The sequence below is a fragment of the Macrobrachium rosenbergii genome, chromosome 9 (assembly GCF_040412425.1).
Source record: "Macrobrachium rosenbergii isolate ZJJX-2024 chromosome 9, ASM4041242v1, whole genome shotgun sequence".
NCBI classification, from domain to species: domain Eukaryota; kingdom Metazoa; phylum Arthropoda; class Malacostraca; order Decapoda; family Palaemonidae; genus Macrobrachium; species Macrobrachium rosenbergii.
In genome coordinates this window covers 57,212,977-57,228,111 of record NC_089749.1, presented here as the reverse complement: position 1 = coordinate 57,228,111, position 15,135 = coordinate 57,212,977, and the positions used below count along the sequence as shown (strand labels likewise).

The 15,135-nt window shown below is 36.6% G+C and overlaps 1 protein-coding gene and 1 long non-coding RNA gene across 3 annotated transcripts in view; one reads left to right on the top strand and one right to left on the bottom strand.

Moving 5' to 3' along the window:
- LOC136841867 (uncharacterized) overlaps nucleotides 1-14,853 on the top strand; it is a 45,559-nt gene extending 30,706 nt beyond the window's left edge. Inside the window, exon 2 of the mRNA XM_067109264.1 lies at nucleotides 11,219-14,853. Coding sequence (XP_066965365.1) covers nucleotides 11,219-13,411 — 2,193 coding nt within the window. The 3' untranslated portion in view covers nucleotides 13,412-14,853. The remainder of the gene's footprint in view (nucleotides 1-11,218) is intronic.
- Nucleotides 1-15,135, bottom strand: part of LOC136841871 (uncharacterized) — a 320,425-nt gene that overhangs the window by 168,085 nt on the left and 137,205 nt on the right. For both annotated transcript variants that reach the window (XR_010854115.1, XR_010854114.1), the window contains one exon: nucleotides 2,408-2,464. This is a non-coding gene — a long non-coding RNA (uncharacterized lncRNA). The remainder of the gene's footprint in view (nucleotides 1-2,407; nucleotides 2,465-15,135) is intronic.

Genomic DNA, 15,135 nt, shown 5'->3' with positions numbered 1-15,135 from the left:
TGGAAGCTTGAATTTCAAGTCAATGGCCCCTGAGGTGGGCTTGTCCCATATGAATAGGTTTTATCTTCTGAATAATAATAATAATAATAATAATGCACAGATAACTGTTTTTGCAAATGAGAGAGAGTAGGGGTATCATGCCCCATTGTAGAATCATGCCCTCTGGTCATTATCGCACGGATTGGGTATGAATGACATAAGCAAACAATGCACCGACCGACGGATTCAGAAGAGTCGGTGGGAAGTGAAACTGAATGACGATACCTTTTTGGGCCTGCATTCTCTCTCTCTCTCTCTCTCTCTCTCTCTCTCTCTCTCTCTCTCTCTCTCTCTCTCTCTCTCTCTCTCTCTCTCTCACTCTCATGTGTATGTATATATATATGTATGTATATATATATATATATATATATATATATATATATATATATATATACATAAATACATGTATATACAGTATATATTGTATAGAATGTATACCGTCTTCTATACATTGCAAAATCGTAAAATATATATCAAACTCATCTATATTAAATGACGCCACATTTCTACAATCTATTTTCCCATAATGAAGCAATTACATGTCCGTAATAAAAAAAAAAGAAAAAACTATTAAAACGCGAGGGGGGGAAAAATATCTCCCCAAGGAATATTTCGCAAATAGGCTAATTCACATCTGTTCACACAAACTGGTTCCATTAAGCTTAGACCAGATTTATCAAAGCACAGGAACATGGACCTTTTACACGACTAATTTTACTTTTACTTTTAAACCCAGATCTCATTTCAAAAATAAATGTCATTTTATCTAACAGAACGGAAAAATATGATTTAAAAAAAAAAAATGCTGAATAACACACCTCTAGATGCGGCTGAGACAATGAACAAACCTTCCACGTCACAGACAAAAGAAAGTGCTTTGATAAGGTGCATACTAATAGCTGGCTAGACCTTGGGGACTTACTGTCCCTGTAACCAGAAGCTTTCGATATCATTATCATTACTGATAGAATATGGAATATGGAATTTAGGTCAAAGGCCAAGCGCTGAGGTCTATGAGGTCACTCAGCGCTGAAAGGGAAACCGACAGTAAGAAGGTCTGAAAGGTGTAACAGGAGAAAAACCTCAAAGCAGTTGCACTATGAAACAATTGTTAAGAGAAGTTGGAAAGTCAGATGGAAGAAAGAAAATATGAACAGAGGTGCAGTAAAAGGAATGAAAGCGATTACAGTTAGGGACCGAACAGACGCTGCAGAGACTCTTAAGTAATGTGTACAGTGCACCACGAGAGTTGCACTATCATTATTGATGGATTTAGCCTGAAACCCAGTCGATCTGGTTTGGACATACTCCCAAGTGACTCCTATTCCGAAACGTATGAATGCGGACGCAGCCGTTTCCTGTTTCTTGTGAAACTACTACTAGGACCAAGGCGACTTGTACCTGAGTCACACCGGTTCGGACACACGCACTTTCACTGCCTAAACTTTCATTTATAAGGGACGGGCTTCGGAGGAATTAGATGTAACGATTACCTGGTGAGGCCGCTTACCTGGGGCGCTCGATTAGGTAAAGGTGTTACGGGGCCTTGACTTCGTAATGGAACGGAGAGATTCCGAAGCGTTCCAAATCGAAAAATTTTTAATTATCATGAATGTTCTGCTAAATTCCGGGGAAAAGAATTGTCTGATTATTTCGATTCGAATGAAATAATTCCCGTGAATGGAGATATTATACAAAGAGTAATATTAATATCAAGAAGAAAATAATCTATGAATACTAATCTATAAAAAATTATCGTCTGCTTATTTTGATTTGAATGAAATCGTTCGCGTCAACGAAGATATTACATAAAATGTAACAACAATAAAAAAATAACCTTACAGTCTATCCGTCACCTTATAGGTTCTATAACAGGACGGCATTCATTGGACGAAACAAAAAAAAAAACCTGATTCACAGCTAAAACTGGTTTTTAATCAATGGATGCGTTTAGGCCTACAGGCACAAATATCGTCTTCCCGTTAGGCCTATTCATAGAACGCATGGGTGCTGAGACCTTCTAATCAACTACAGAGAAGAAACTTATTTTTGTGGCCGAATAAATCCTCTTATGACTAAAGGGTAAGAAAAGAGCGGCAGAACAATAATAAAAATGAGGGCAAGAAAATGCATAAAACAATTAGCAGTATATAAAAAAAGAGCTACAAATTTTGCATAAAGCAAACGTATGCATAAGACTTATAAGAGAAATATATATATATATATATATATATATATATATATATATATATATATATATATATATATATATATATATATATATATATATATATAATTCATCAAATGCTAAAGAAAATTCGTCATTGACTACATCATAATTTTTATCAATTCATTCTCATTTCCTTACCGTAAACACGCCCTGGACAAGATAAATGCACTATGTAGCCTTCCCCAACGGCCTCTTCTGAAAAAAAAATGGAAAAACAAAGATGAATACATACACATAATGCCGTCTGCACCAGACCACTACTAAGGTGTGTTGCAACAAAACACCATCGCTAAATACGGCGCAGTATTTAGCGCAGCGCTAAATTCTGCGCTAAAAATCCGTCACAACAGAATACGAGTACAGACCGTACAGTTACAGCCAGTCACATACGAGTATCGTACGTATCTGTAACTTCCGTCTTTACCCGTTACGTGTTTTCAACCCAATGCCTGTAATCGTCGCCTGTAATCCTGTGTTTTACGGCCGTTGTCATTACCTGGGATCGAGAGAACGCATCATTTCGCGAAAGAGCAGTTTCATCGTGTGTGATAACTAGCTGTGCGTGTGTGTGATATATATATATATATATATATATATATATATATATATATATATATATATATGTATATATATATATATATATATATATATATATATATATATATATATATATATATATATATATATATATATATATATATATATATATATATATATAAATCATAACGCAAAAAGAGCAGTTTCATTGTGTGATAAATAGCAGCGTCCAAAACTGATTCCACTGACAACTGCAAAAAAATTATATATATATATACAGGTATATATTATATATATATATATATATATATATATATATATATATATATATAATCATTACGCAAAAGAGCAGTTTCATTGTGTGATAAATAGCAGCGTCCAAAACTGATTCCACTGACAACTGCAAAAAAATTATATATATATATATACAGGTATATATATATATATATATATATATATATATATATATATATATATATATATATAATCATTAACAAAAAGAGTAGTTTCATTGTGTGATAAATAGCAGCGTCCAAAACTGATTCCACTGACAACTGCAAAATATATATATATATATATATATATATATATATATATATATATATATATATATATATATATATATATGTATATATATATATATATATATATATATATATATATATATATATATACAGTATATATACAGGTATATATATATATAAAGGAAAACTTACCGCACCAACCATATGTCAACACAAGACAACTAGTAAAGGAGCAGAAAACGAACGGAATGTAAACTAGCAGAAATTGCAGCGTAATGTTTTCTCCATTTCCCCCCAAGGATAGATTCTGCCTCAGGTAAATCTGTCATCCCCAGGTGAGAATTTCTTTACCTAACAATGTGGGAATTACTCAGAGCTTATTTTAGAAAACGTAAAATGCAACATTCGGGTATCGCAATTTCTTTTCATTTTTCTTTCGTTTTTTTTACGAAGTTTGGAGTTATGATAAAATTTACATATATCTATATATATATATATATATATATATATATATATATATATATATATATATATATATATATATATGTATATTTATATACATATATATAAATATATATATATGTATATATATTAACATATATGTATATATACATGTATATATATATATATATATATATATATATATATATATATATATATATATATATATATATATATACATATATATATTATATATATATATATTCAATTTGAAGTCTTTGAAGCCAATATTATCGTAAACAAAATTCGAAATAAATTCAACGACAGCAAGAAATACGAAATATATATTGATAAGATCACTCCTTCCACGTAAATAATTGAACGCATCTACCATAACAAGTAGTTTGATGCAGCCCAAATGCCTTACTGAAAAGTGACGTCACTGTTAACACTTAACATTGCCACAAAGAATGAAAATGATAATAATCTTATATCAGGTAAATATGCGGAGATAAAGAACTGAGATGAGGATGGTGAGATGGATTGCTGGAATGCCACTACTCGAAAGGCGGGAGAGTCAAGATGCAAGAAAAGGTGTGGCATATGTAATGTAAAGGAAAGGGAAGGAGGCTAGGGAAGCTCGTCTGAGACACTATGGCCATGTAATAAGAAGAAGAGACGAGGTGGAACCAATCAAGAGAGCTAAGAACATGCCAGTGATGGGGAGGGGGAGGAGGAGTGTGGGGGCGCCAGCAGACCAGATAGATGGATGTGGTGAGGAGGGGTATGGGTGAAGTGGGACGGAGGAAGAAGATGCAAGGAGAAATAAATGGAGAAAGTTGACTCGAGCGGCCGACCCTGCTATACAGTGGGATTAGTATGGTCGAAAGAAGAAGGCAAATATGCGGATATGTGAATAAAATTTTCCGCTAAGTTTCTGTATAATATTTAACATTTCTCTTCATCGCCATTTATATTGTACCATTTTGACCAGAGGCCTCACAATATTTCAAGTGAAAATAACCGCAGCAGCATATTACTCAAAATCTTTTACAAAAATCTGAAATAACTAAGACTTAACGTACCCAACAACAATAAGACACTACACAATAGAAATTAATATTTTACAAAAAGGAAAATGCGAATCCAAAAGGAAAAGTGGAAAGTTGAATTCCTCCGGTTATTATTCAGCATTCTCAAAATAAATATGATTATTGTTTGGAACAAAAATGCATGGTTTTGGTTTTGATGTCAAAGATGTGTTGTCGTTTCGAGTTTCACTGGTACTTTAGACTACGCAACTGATATCACAACATACATACACACACACACACACACACATACACACATATATATATATATATATATATATATATATATATATATATATATATATATATATATATATATATATGTATGTATGTATATATATCACTGAATATAGATATATTATATATGATATTCAATAATATATATATATATATATATATATATATATATATATAATATTCAATAATATATATATATATATATATATATATATATATATATACATATATATATACATATATATATATATATATACACACACACAAACAACTTCCATGTAAGACATGTGGCTATTTAACATGGTCGTTAGCTTTCTACTCAAGGATTTACGAGATCTCCTACTCACGCATGTACACCTATGAATGAAAGGGCGACACATAAAATTTAGGCCATCAAGCCAAGCCCTGGGGCACTCCCTCCCAACCATTCGGCTCTTAAGACAGAGAAGAGAGGGAGTTGGAGTTGCTGGACAGCAAGAGTAAAAGATCCTGAGAACAAATGAGACGAAGTAGAAAGATCTAAAGATGGAACTAGGAGAAAACACCATAGTTGCACTACGAAGTAACAGTTAGAGGTGTTGAACAGCAAGATCGAATAAGGAAAAGGGAATGGAGGTCAAGTAAAAGGCTAAAGAGAGGGAGGCATCTAGGGCCCGACTGGACGTTGCTAACACCCTTTAGTAACGCCTACAGTGCACCGTGGGAGGTGCACTCACGTCACTAAACCGTATACTTAGGGCCAATTCACGGTCATAATATTATCTTCATCCCTGCCTACAACACCCACTGAAACAATCATTTTAGATACTACAAAAAAAAAAAGCTCTAGCTAGGCGTTATTCCCAACTAAGTCGATGCCACAATTAACATCACATAATTTTTTTTACAAGACTTTGTTGTTGGAAATTGAGAAGCCTCCATTCCAACATTCTGGAGGCAATTCATGACTCCACTAGAATAGAGTTTTCACTTCGCTGATTTTTTGACAAGTCAGCCAATTTGATTCTGAGAGTTTAAACTATTATTATTACTATTATTATTTAATTGCATCAATTGCATTTAATTTATATAGAGCTTTCTCTATCACCTTCAATACTACATGACAAAGAGGGTCAACTACCTACAATAATAATAATAATAATAATAATAATAATAATAATTTTATTATTATTATTATATTATTATTTCGCTGCAACAAAAATCCATACATTTAATATAAGGGAATAGCGACATTCTTAGGAATATTATCTCACATAATTGATTCGCCTGCAAGATGAAACAAGTAAAAAATGTGCCGAAGTTTCTTCAGCGCAATCGAGTTTTCTGTACTGCGTATAATGAAGGCCACCGAAAACAGATCTATCCTTCGGCGTTCTCGGTATGATGCTCTATGAGCCGCGGCCCATGAAACTTTAAGCACGGCCCGGTAGTGGCCTGTCCTATATCGTTGCCAGATGCAAGATTATGGCTAAATTTAACCTTCAATAAAATAGAAACTACTGAGGCTAGAGGGCTGCAATTTGGTATGTTTGATGACTGGAGGGTGGATGATCAACATAGCAATTTGCAGCCCTCTAGCCTTCTCAGTAGTTTTTAAGACCTGAGGGCGGACAGAAAAAGTGCGGACGGACAGACAAAGCCGGCTCAATAGTTTTCTTTTACAGAAAGCTAAAAACTAAAATGATCTGATACAAAGGTGGCAATATAAAGTTGCCTCCGCCGACGGCCTCTCGAATAAACGACAGACTATTAAACCCACCTGACAATGGAGATATCATTATTCAGAGGATTTGATGTCTTAAAGAGAGAGAGAGAGAGAGAGAGAGAGAGAGAGAGAGAGAGAGAGAGAGAGAGAGAGACGATATTTATCTAAAACGGAAGGGAAGGGGGTTAATAGCAAACAAATAAAACTATTTTATTTTTAAGAAAGAAGTATAATGAATAAATGAATAGATAAACAACACGTGTTAGTTTCCGATGCAAATCAGTTCAAGTTGATGCGGCACCTTGTGGTTAAAACTGCCTTCTGGCTGTGAGACATAAAAATGAAAGTTGATTTGGAGAGAGAGAGAGAGAGAGAGAGAGAGAGAGAGAGAGAGAGAGAGAGAGAGAGAGAGAGAGAGAGAGAATGTACAAACAAACGCATGGGAAAAAAAAGTCAACGTACCCGAATCGGTCCGTTTTCAGACGCGAATTTTTTCTTTAATTAAAAAAAAAAGTATTTTAATTCGCAAAGAAACAAATGAAGAATGAGGCTTCACACAAATGAACAATTAAAAAATCCAAGGCAAATGGGAAGAAAAGATAGAAAATCAGATAAAAATGAAAAATATAAAAAACAGAAGAGCATAAAAGTAAAACAACCTGCCTACTCGTGACGTCAGAGCCACTGAAGTGAAACAAGATGTAGGTGAGATAGATAGCATTATTTTTTCGTCTTGTTTTTACGATAACTTCCCAAGCCTTTCATTTTGACCTTAACGGAGCCCAGACTGAAAGTGTCCGTGCCATTAGCATAACGCCGAGGTAGTTTTCTTCGGGGTATAGTGACAGAGGGAGGGGCACAGACGCTCTGGTTTAATGGTTTTATGGTGCCCAGAAACTCTTCTGGAGGCTAAATAGTGGATTCATTAAAGAATTCTCTCTGTATTAAGCGTTAGTCTTCACTGTAATAGCTTGTCGGCGCTGTACAGGTACATGCAGGCAAATATAAGTACAAACACGTACACATAATGGGGAAATTATATATATAAGTAAATATATACATATATACTGTATATATATACAATGTATTATATAAATATATACATACATATAGTGTATATTTTTCAATATATATATTTATATATATTATATATATATATATATATATATATATATATATATATATATATATATATATATATATATATATATATATATATATATATATATATATATATATATATATGAATGAGAGAAACGGAGGCTTGGAGTTTCACTTTTTGCAAGTTCTTTCGGATCGATTTCCTGCTTTCTCCGGCGAACTCTCTCTCTCTCTCTCTCTCTCTCTCTCTCTCTCTCTCTCTCTCTCTCTCTCTCTCTCTGAGAGAAAAGCAGCCCTGAGCTACTTTTTTCCTCGATCAAGTTCCTTGGCATTCAGTCGATGACCTTCGTAACAGCGCCCTGCTTTCATTCTCTGTCGGTTATTTTTTGCCTGAATTTTTTTCCTCCTCTTTTCGCGTCGTTGTTGCGTTCCTCTGATTCACTTTCTATTATCAAATAGCATCAGTCGAACTTTTTGGAATTTTGGGACTTTATTCACCATCTATTTACACACACACACACACACATATATATATATATACACACACATAATTTATAATATATATATATATACACACACAAACATACATATATATACACATATATTATATATATACATATATATATACACATATAAACATTAACATATGTGTATGTGAATACACATAAGAGATTTTCCATACTAATTCATTACTTCACCATGCTTTCTTCATGAAAAAAATAAACAAACATCCCCAAGACTCAATAAGGTACAAAATAAGAGACAGTAAAAAATGAGAGAGCTAAATTTGAACTGCAGATAGTGAAAACATAATACTACATTCACTTTAAAAAATAACTACTTCTCGTCCTCACGTATCTTATGAGTTCGGGAAGGAAGGATCAATAAACTGACTGATTTGCATAAATGGCCAAAAAAAATCAATAACTTTGAAGAAAATGGAAAAGGCGTTATTATCTATATTTATTCGTTATTCTTAACACTTCAGATACACCGTAATGAAGTAGTACCGTTTTTGGGAATGTACAATTTTATTGCATTCTTCGATTTTTATTCGGGAAGGTTTTACAAGTTCTTGGACACACGCTTTTGGGAAAAATAAAAACAAAGAACAGGAATAAGTTCCAATATTTATGGAAACTCTTTTCTTAACGTGCGGAAAAGCCACAATATTTTCTCATAGAAAAGTTACTGAACATTTCAGTGAATGAAAATTATTAGAAAAACCATAATTTATTGCTATTTATTTCTTGCATAGTTATTTGAGTAAGTAACTATGTTCAGTAATTTTAAAAGGAAAAAAAATCGATTGACTTCAGTAACAGAAGGAATTGTATTGTAAAACTCCTGCTGCATTTTCCTTTTTAACTTTTATATTACTGAACACTTCCAAACCAAAATTCTGCCGACCTTAAGTTCTAAATACTTTTGGATTTAGAACTTTTGGTTGTTAGAACAGTAATGCTAGAATCCTACTACTGTTGATTTAGTTTTTTAACACCTGTTGTTCATCTTGTCAAACTGCCCTAGCTTTTAGCTTTCCAAACTGCTAAAACTGCCTTTTAGTCCTGGATGCGAGCAGCGAGCATCCGATAATACCCAGCTTCCTTTCACCACACATTCATGGGCCCACTTCCGTACCCAGCCAACTCTGATAATGCCCACACACACACACACACACACACACACACACACACATTGGCTGACTTTCCAACCTGAGCAAGAATGAAATGCAGAAAATTTGATCTCAAATGGTCAGTAAAAAATGCAAAAAAAAAAAAAAAAAAAAAAAAAAAACTAGCGCAGGGAGGGGTCTCTCTCTCTCTCTCTCTCTCTCTTTGGCTTGCACCGAAAGCTTTCACTTCGTAACCTGTTTTCTACGACGTCCACTTTTTTTAGTATTTGCTCTCTCTCTCTCTCTCTCTCTCTCTCTCTCTCTCTCTCTCTCTCTCGGACTCACTGTTTCATCTCAAATTAAAGTTCTCCTTATGAGATAATACATGACCAGACGATCTCTCTCTCTCTCTCTCTCTCTCTCTCTCTCTCTCTCTCTCTCTCTCTCTCTCTCGATGACTCATTGTTTCATCTTAAATTGAAGTTCTCCTTGTGAGATAATACATGACCAGACGATCTCTCTCTCTCTCTCTCTCTCTCTCTCTCTCTCTCTCTCTCTCTCGGACTTACTGTTTCATCTCAAATTACAGTTCTCCTTACGAGATAATACACGACCAGACGATCTCTCTCTCTCTCTCTCTCTCTCTCTCTCTCTCTCTCTCTCTCTCTCTCTCTCTCTCTCTCTGCTATAATGGACAAATTTTTTTATTTGAAATCTGATGTCAGTTTTCTACAGATAATAGCATGTCGAGCCTGTCTCTCTCGAAAAAAAAATAAAATACTTAAACACCCTTTTTAAGAGAGCTGAGCAATACCACCTTCCGATGATTATTACAATACTACTGCTGCTACAACTATTGATACTAATAATTAGATTAATAATTCTGCGTCGCCAGCTTTGTTAGTTTTTATTTCACATTTTCACTTTAAGTTATCTCCGACTAAACAGGTGCAATAATGGAGGTACTGACGTTTGTATCTATCTATTTATCTATACATGTATACACATACACACATATAAACACATACACATATACACACACATATAATTTATATATATTTTGTTTAGATATACATACATAGCCTATATACACATAGAAAGTAAGAAAGACTTTTATATACCCTATGTACATTTGCATGTATTAAAAGGTTAATAACAGCTATCGCCCTGGAACACTCAAGTTTCCCTGCAGCAAGGATGCTTGGATTAGATACACCCCTCCCCAAAATGCTTTCTTTTAAATGCGCAAATTTCCCCTTGTGAACCCTAATTGTTTTTTTTTTGTGTGTGAATAACTTTCATCGATAAAAACTGTTCGTTGCAAATGACATTGGCAATATCAGTACGTCTTCTTTTACTCTCCTCTGTTTTTGTCAGTCATTATTTCTTTTCTATTTTTATTTCTGCACTTCTGTCCGTTTGGTAAAATTAGACCACTATAGCATTTTCATATATGAATTAAAGTTCGGCAGCTTACTCATGTTCAATAAGCTACAACCTAGTTCTTGTTGCCTTTAAACAACAGCACATAACAAAGCTACAACCTAGTTCTTGTTGCATTTAAACAAAAGCACATAACAAAGCTACAACCTAGTTCTTGTTGCATTTAAACAACAGCAGGTGACAGTTTCATAAAAACAAATACTGGATCTTTTCCACGGTAGCTCCTTGTAACTGTTGGTGTCTTCTCTTTCCCAGGTGATACTGGGCGTCTTCTGCCTAGTAGTGACTACGCATCCAGCGAAGGCCTCGAGGACGAAAAGGACGATCGGAGACTGGTTTTCGAAGCTCTGGAAAGGCTGGAAGAAGGAGCCGGAACCTGATTACGACGAGCCCATCTATGTCGCCGTTCCGCAGCCGGTCTATCAACCTCCACCCGTCAAACCCCACTACGGCCCACCTCCTGCCATCCACGCCCCACCAACAAGCTACCACGCACCTCCGATCCACGTCCACCATGGAGGATATGGCGGAGGCGCTCCCATTGGAGGGCTTGGTCTAGGAGGAGGGCATGGCATAGGTGGGGGAATAGGTGGGGGCATAGGTGGGGGAATAGGTGGGGGAATAGGAGGGGGAATTGGTGGAGGGTATGGCATTGGAGGAGGACATGCCGTAGGAGGTGGCTTTCCTATAGGTGGACATGGAAAGGGTCATGGCATAGGTGTTGGACATGGAAAGGGTCATGGCATAGGTGTTGGACATGGAAAGGGTCATGGCATAGGTGTTGGACATGGTATAGGAGGTCATGGGAAAGGGCATGCTATTGGCGGCCATGGAAAAGGAATTCCCCATGGATTCGGTCCAGTGAAGGATTCAGACATTATCCACGGAGGCCACGCACACCACGCTGCACCAGTTGTTACAGACACGTACAGTGCTCCTTCGGTTCCAGTGATCTCCGACTCATACAGTGCTCCTGTAGCTCCAATTATCTCCGATTCCTACAGTGCTCCTGTAGCTCCAGTTATCTCCGATTCCTACAGTGCTCCTGCAATTCCAATTATTGAAGATTCCTACAGTGCACCATCAATTCCCATATCTTCTCCAATTGCTCCGCCAATCGTTCACGAACACGTGGGTGCCCCCGTCGCCATTGTTGGAGAACCGAGCAACGATTACCGTGCTCCGCCTTCGTTCCCTCCACCAATGGCAGCTCATGGATCTTCATCCTCCTCTTACTTGGAAGGAAGTTTCCAGCCATCACAGCCACTCCCAGTCGAACCAATTGTACCAGGGCCAGGTGCACTTGGACCAGCCGTCCCAGCACCATCTTTGCCAGCACCATCTTTGCCAGCTCCACCAGCACCTCTTTATGATCTTCCCCTAGGACCTGATGGTCCAGCTGCAGTGCCTGATGGTGCCCCAGCACATGTTGACATTCTTCCTCCAGCACCTCTTGCCCTAGAAACTGATGCTGTGAACGCAGCATCCTTTGCTGCCGGCAAAGAAGCCGTTGGCATCAGTGGTGGTGGTGGTGGTGGTTTTGGTATTGGAGATTCTTACGCTGCCCCAGCTCTGGATCTCACATATGGATCACAGTTAGGACCTGATGACCCAATAATTGAGATTGTATTCCAAGATGGAGAGCCTGCTCCCGCTCCACCTCCTCCAATAATTGATCCTGAGCTTTTTGCCCTTCAGAATGATGATGTTGAAGTTTATTTCATTGAATATTCTCCAGGAGATAATATTGATGATATAGCTGCTCTGAGCTTAGATGGGGCCCAACCTGCCATTCTTCACGACTTACCCCAAGATTTACCTGTTGACCTCCGTTCACAGCTGGTGGGCTCAGGCATACTTGGTGATGCTGAAATCCAAGTCATCGACTTAGATGATGCTCTGTCTGACAATATCCTTGATCCCCATACTCGCACCGCTCTTGAAGCTGCTTTTGGAGCAGAGAGTCGTTTGAGTAAATCAGTTGTTCCTCCCCCAAAGGGTGATGTAGAGGTAAAAGTACACCGACTGGCCAATGAAAAAGGTTCACCTGAATCCACTGCAGAACTACTGTCCCAACTTCAGAACTACCGTGAGGGACGTTTCATAGGTTTGGTCAAAACCGGTACCAATGACACAAGGAGGTTTTTGCCACTCACTGTAGATGGGGAAAAAATTCCACTGCCCAACTCCCTTAACCTCAGTGGACAAAAAGTAGCTGAAGTCCTCGTTGTGGCCCCAAATGATGGAGATGATGATGACAATGATGAAGGTAATGATAATGGAGCCAAAAAACCTCCACCACCAGCTAACACAAACAACCCCGAGCATAACCTGGTGTCAGAAGCTTCAAACCTAAAACCAGTCAAAGTAGCTGCAGAGGCCGTTGCGGTGGGCATCGACCGCCAATGGCATGGTGACCCCAATGATTGGCGCCCAGTTTGGAATTAAACAGTGACGGCATTTTTTCCAATAATGAAAGTACTTGGAGCATTCTTGGTTTAGTTTAAGGAAATCAGAGTTAACTTCCTCCTGTGATGAGGGAGGGAGTATTAAATCTTTCAGTCTGCCACTGAGTTTCTTGAGTTTTGACATCATTGTCTATTATTTTTGTTTAATTAAGACACTTATTTTGAATGTTTGTTTTATTACTTTTTTATATTTAACTAGAAATAATGTCATGAAGATGTAGCTTTGATGTTACTTCATGTTTCCTCGCTCGTGAGTATCTCACGAGATAGCCTCACCCCGTCCTTGTCAGAGCACGAATGTTCTTAAGTGAGTGTCGTTGTGTCTTCCTCATCATCATCACCACCACAACCACCATCATCCTCATCATCATCACCATCAGTCCCTCTGTCAACCCCACTTTTCGCAACGAGAGCAAACCAGGCTCTCACCAAAGAGTTTACAAACAGTATGAATGATTTATACCTTCTCGTGTGCCAAGTGCAGCAGCGCTTGGAACTTCAGGCTGCCCTGTTTCTCTTTCCAGCTTTCCACCCGTCTTCCAAATTCTGCAGCTCATATATTTAAAGTGTCATACCCCCTGCATGTCATATACCAAAATGAAATCTATAATCTTCAATACTTTCGTCATAAATGTTGGTTTACCTCTTAATATGTCAGAGATGTGTTGCTTCTTCTTGATCATGCTCACAGTATCCATGCCCAATCATTCTATAGCTATTAAACCGAGCTGTAAATACCGCTTTGTTAGACTATTGAACATGTCTCCAGTATTCATAAGCCTTTTAATTAGTCAGGTTCAAGACGTCTGTCCAATATCCTTCATGTCTAAGGAAAGTATTTAATGTCATAACAAAGAAAAGTATTTTATAGGAATACCAGTTGATTCAAAACTTCAGGAGGCCAAAATTCAAGTTAAGTACATTTTGATACTTCAAAATATGTCACAGCTGTGGGCAAGGCATTCCTGTAAATACTGTTTGCCAACCTTGTTCACTGCCAAATAAGATGTAACTGATTCCATTACAGATATTTTTCTAACAGAGTTGTAAATAAAGTAATATCAATATTTTCTTGCCAGATGTTTTCATACTTTTTTTTATCCTCTGTTTCCGTTTTGACTGGGAATTTTTGGGTGCATCTAGTAACTTGTTCCGTATCTAAAAGTTGAATTAGGTTATGTCCAAAATCTCTTTGCCATTCATGGTTACTGATTAAGGGAGTGTAAGCTTATGTGAATAATGTAAAAGAGTAAATTAATCTATGTATAAGAAATTCTATCTTTATGTGTTCAGTTGCTCAAACGGTTCTTACCTTTCTGCAGGCAGAAAAAAATTGCAGTCATATTATTTTTGATAAATATTATGAACTGAATGAAATTTTGTCATGTACAGTAATTTAAATGAATAAAGATACTTAATCAACAGACTTTTATTACTATACCTTGGTTGAAATTACAGCATGACAAAGCTGATATTATTATTATTCATAACAAAAGCTGATCCCAACAACAATTAGTAGGCAAAAAATTTTTATTCTTAAGTTTATCGAGAATTTTGAGTCAGTTCTCGTACTTAACTCCAAGAAGTTGGACAAAGTTAAGAATATCTTAGTTTAACCAGACCACTGAGCTGATTAACAGCTCTCCTAAGGCTGGTCCGAAGGATTATACTTATTTTACGTGGCTAAGAACCAACTGGTTACCT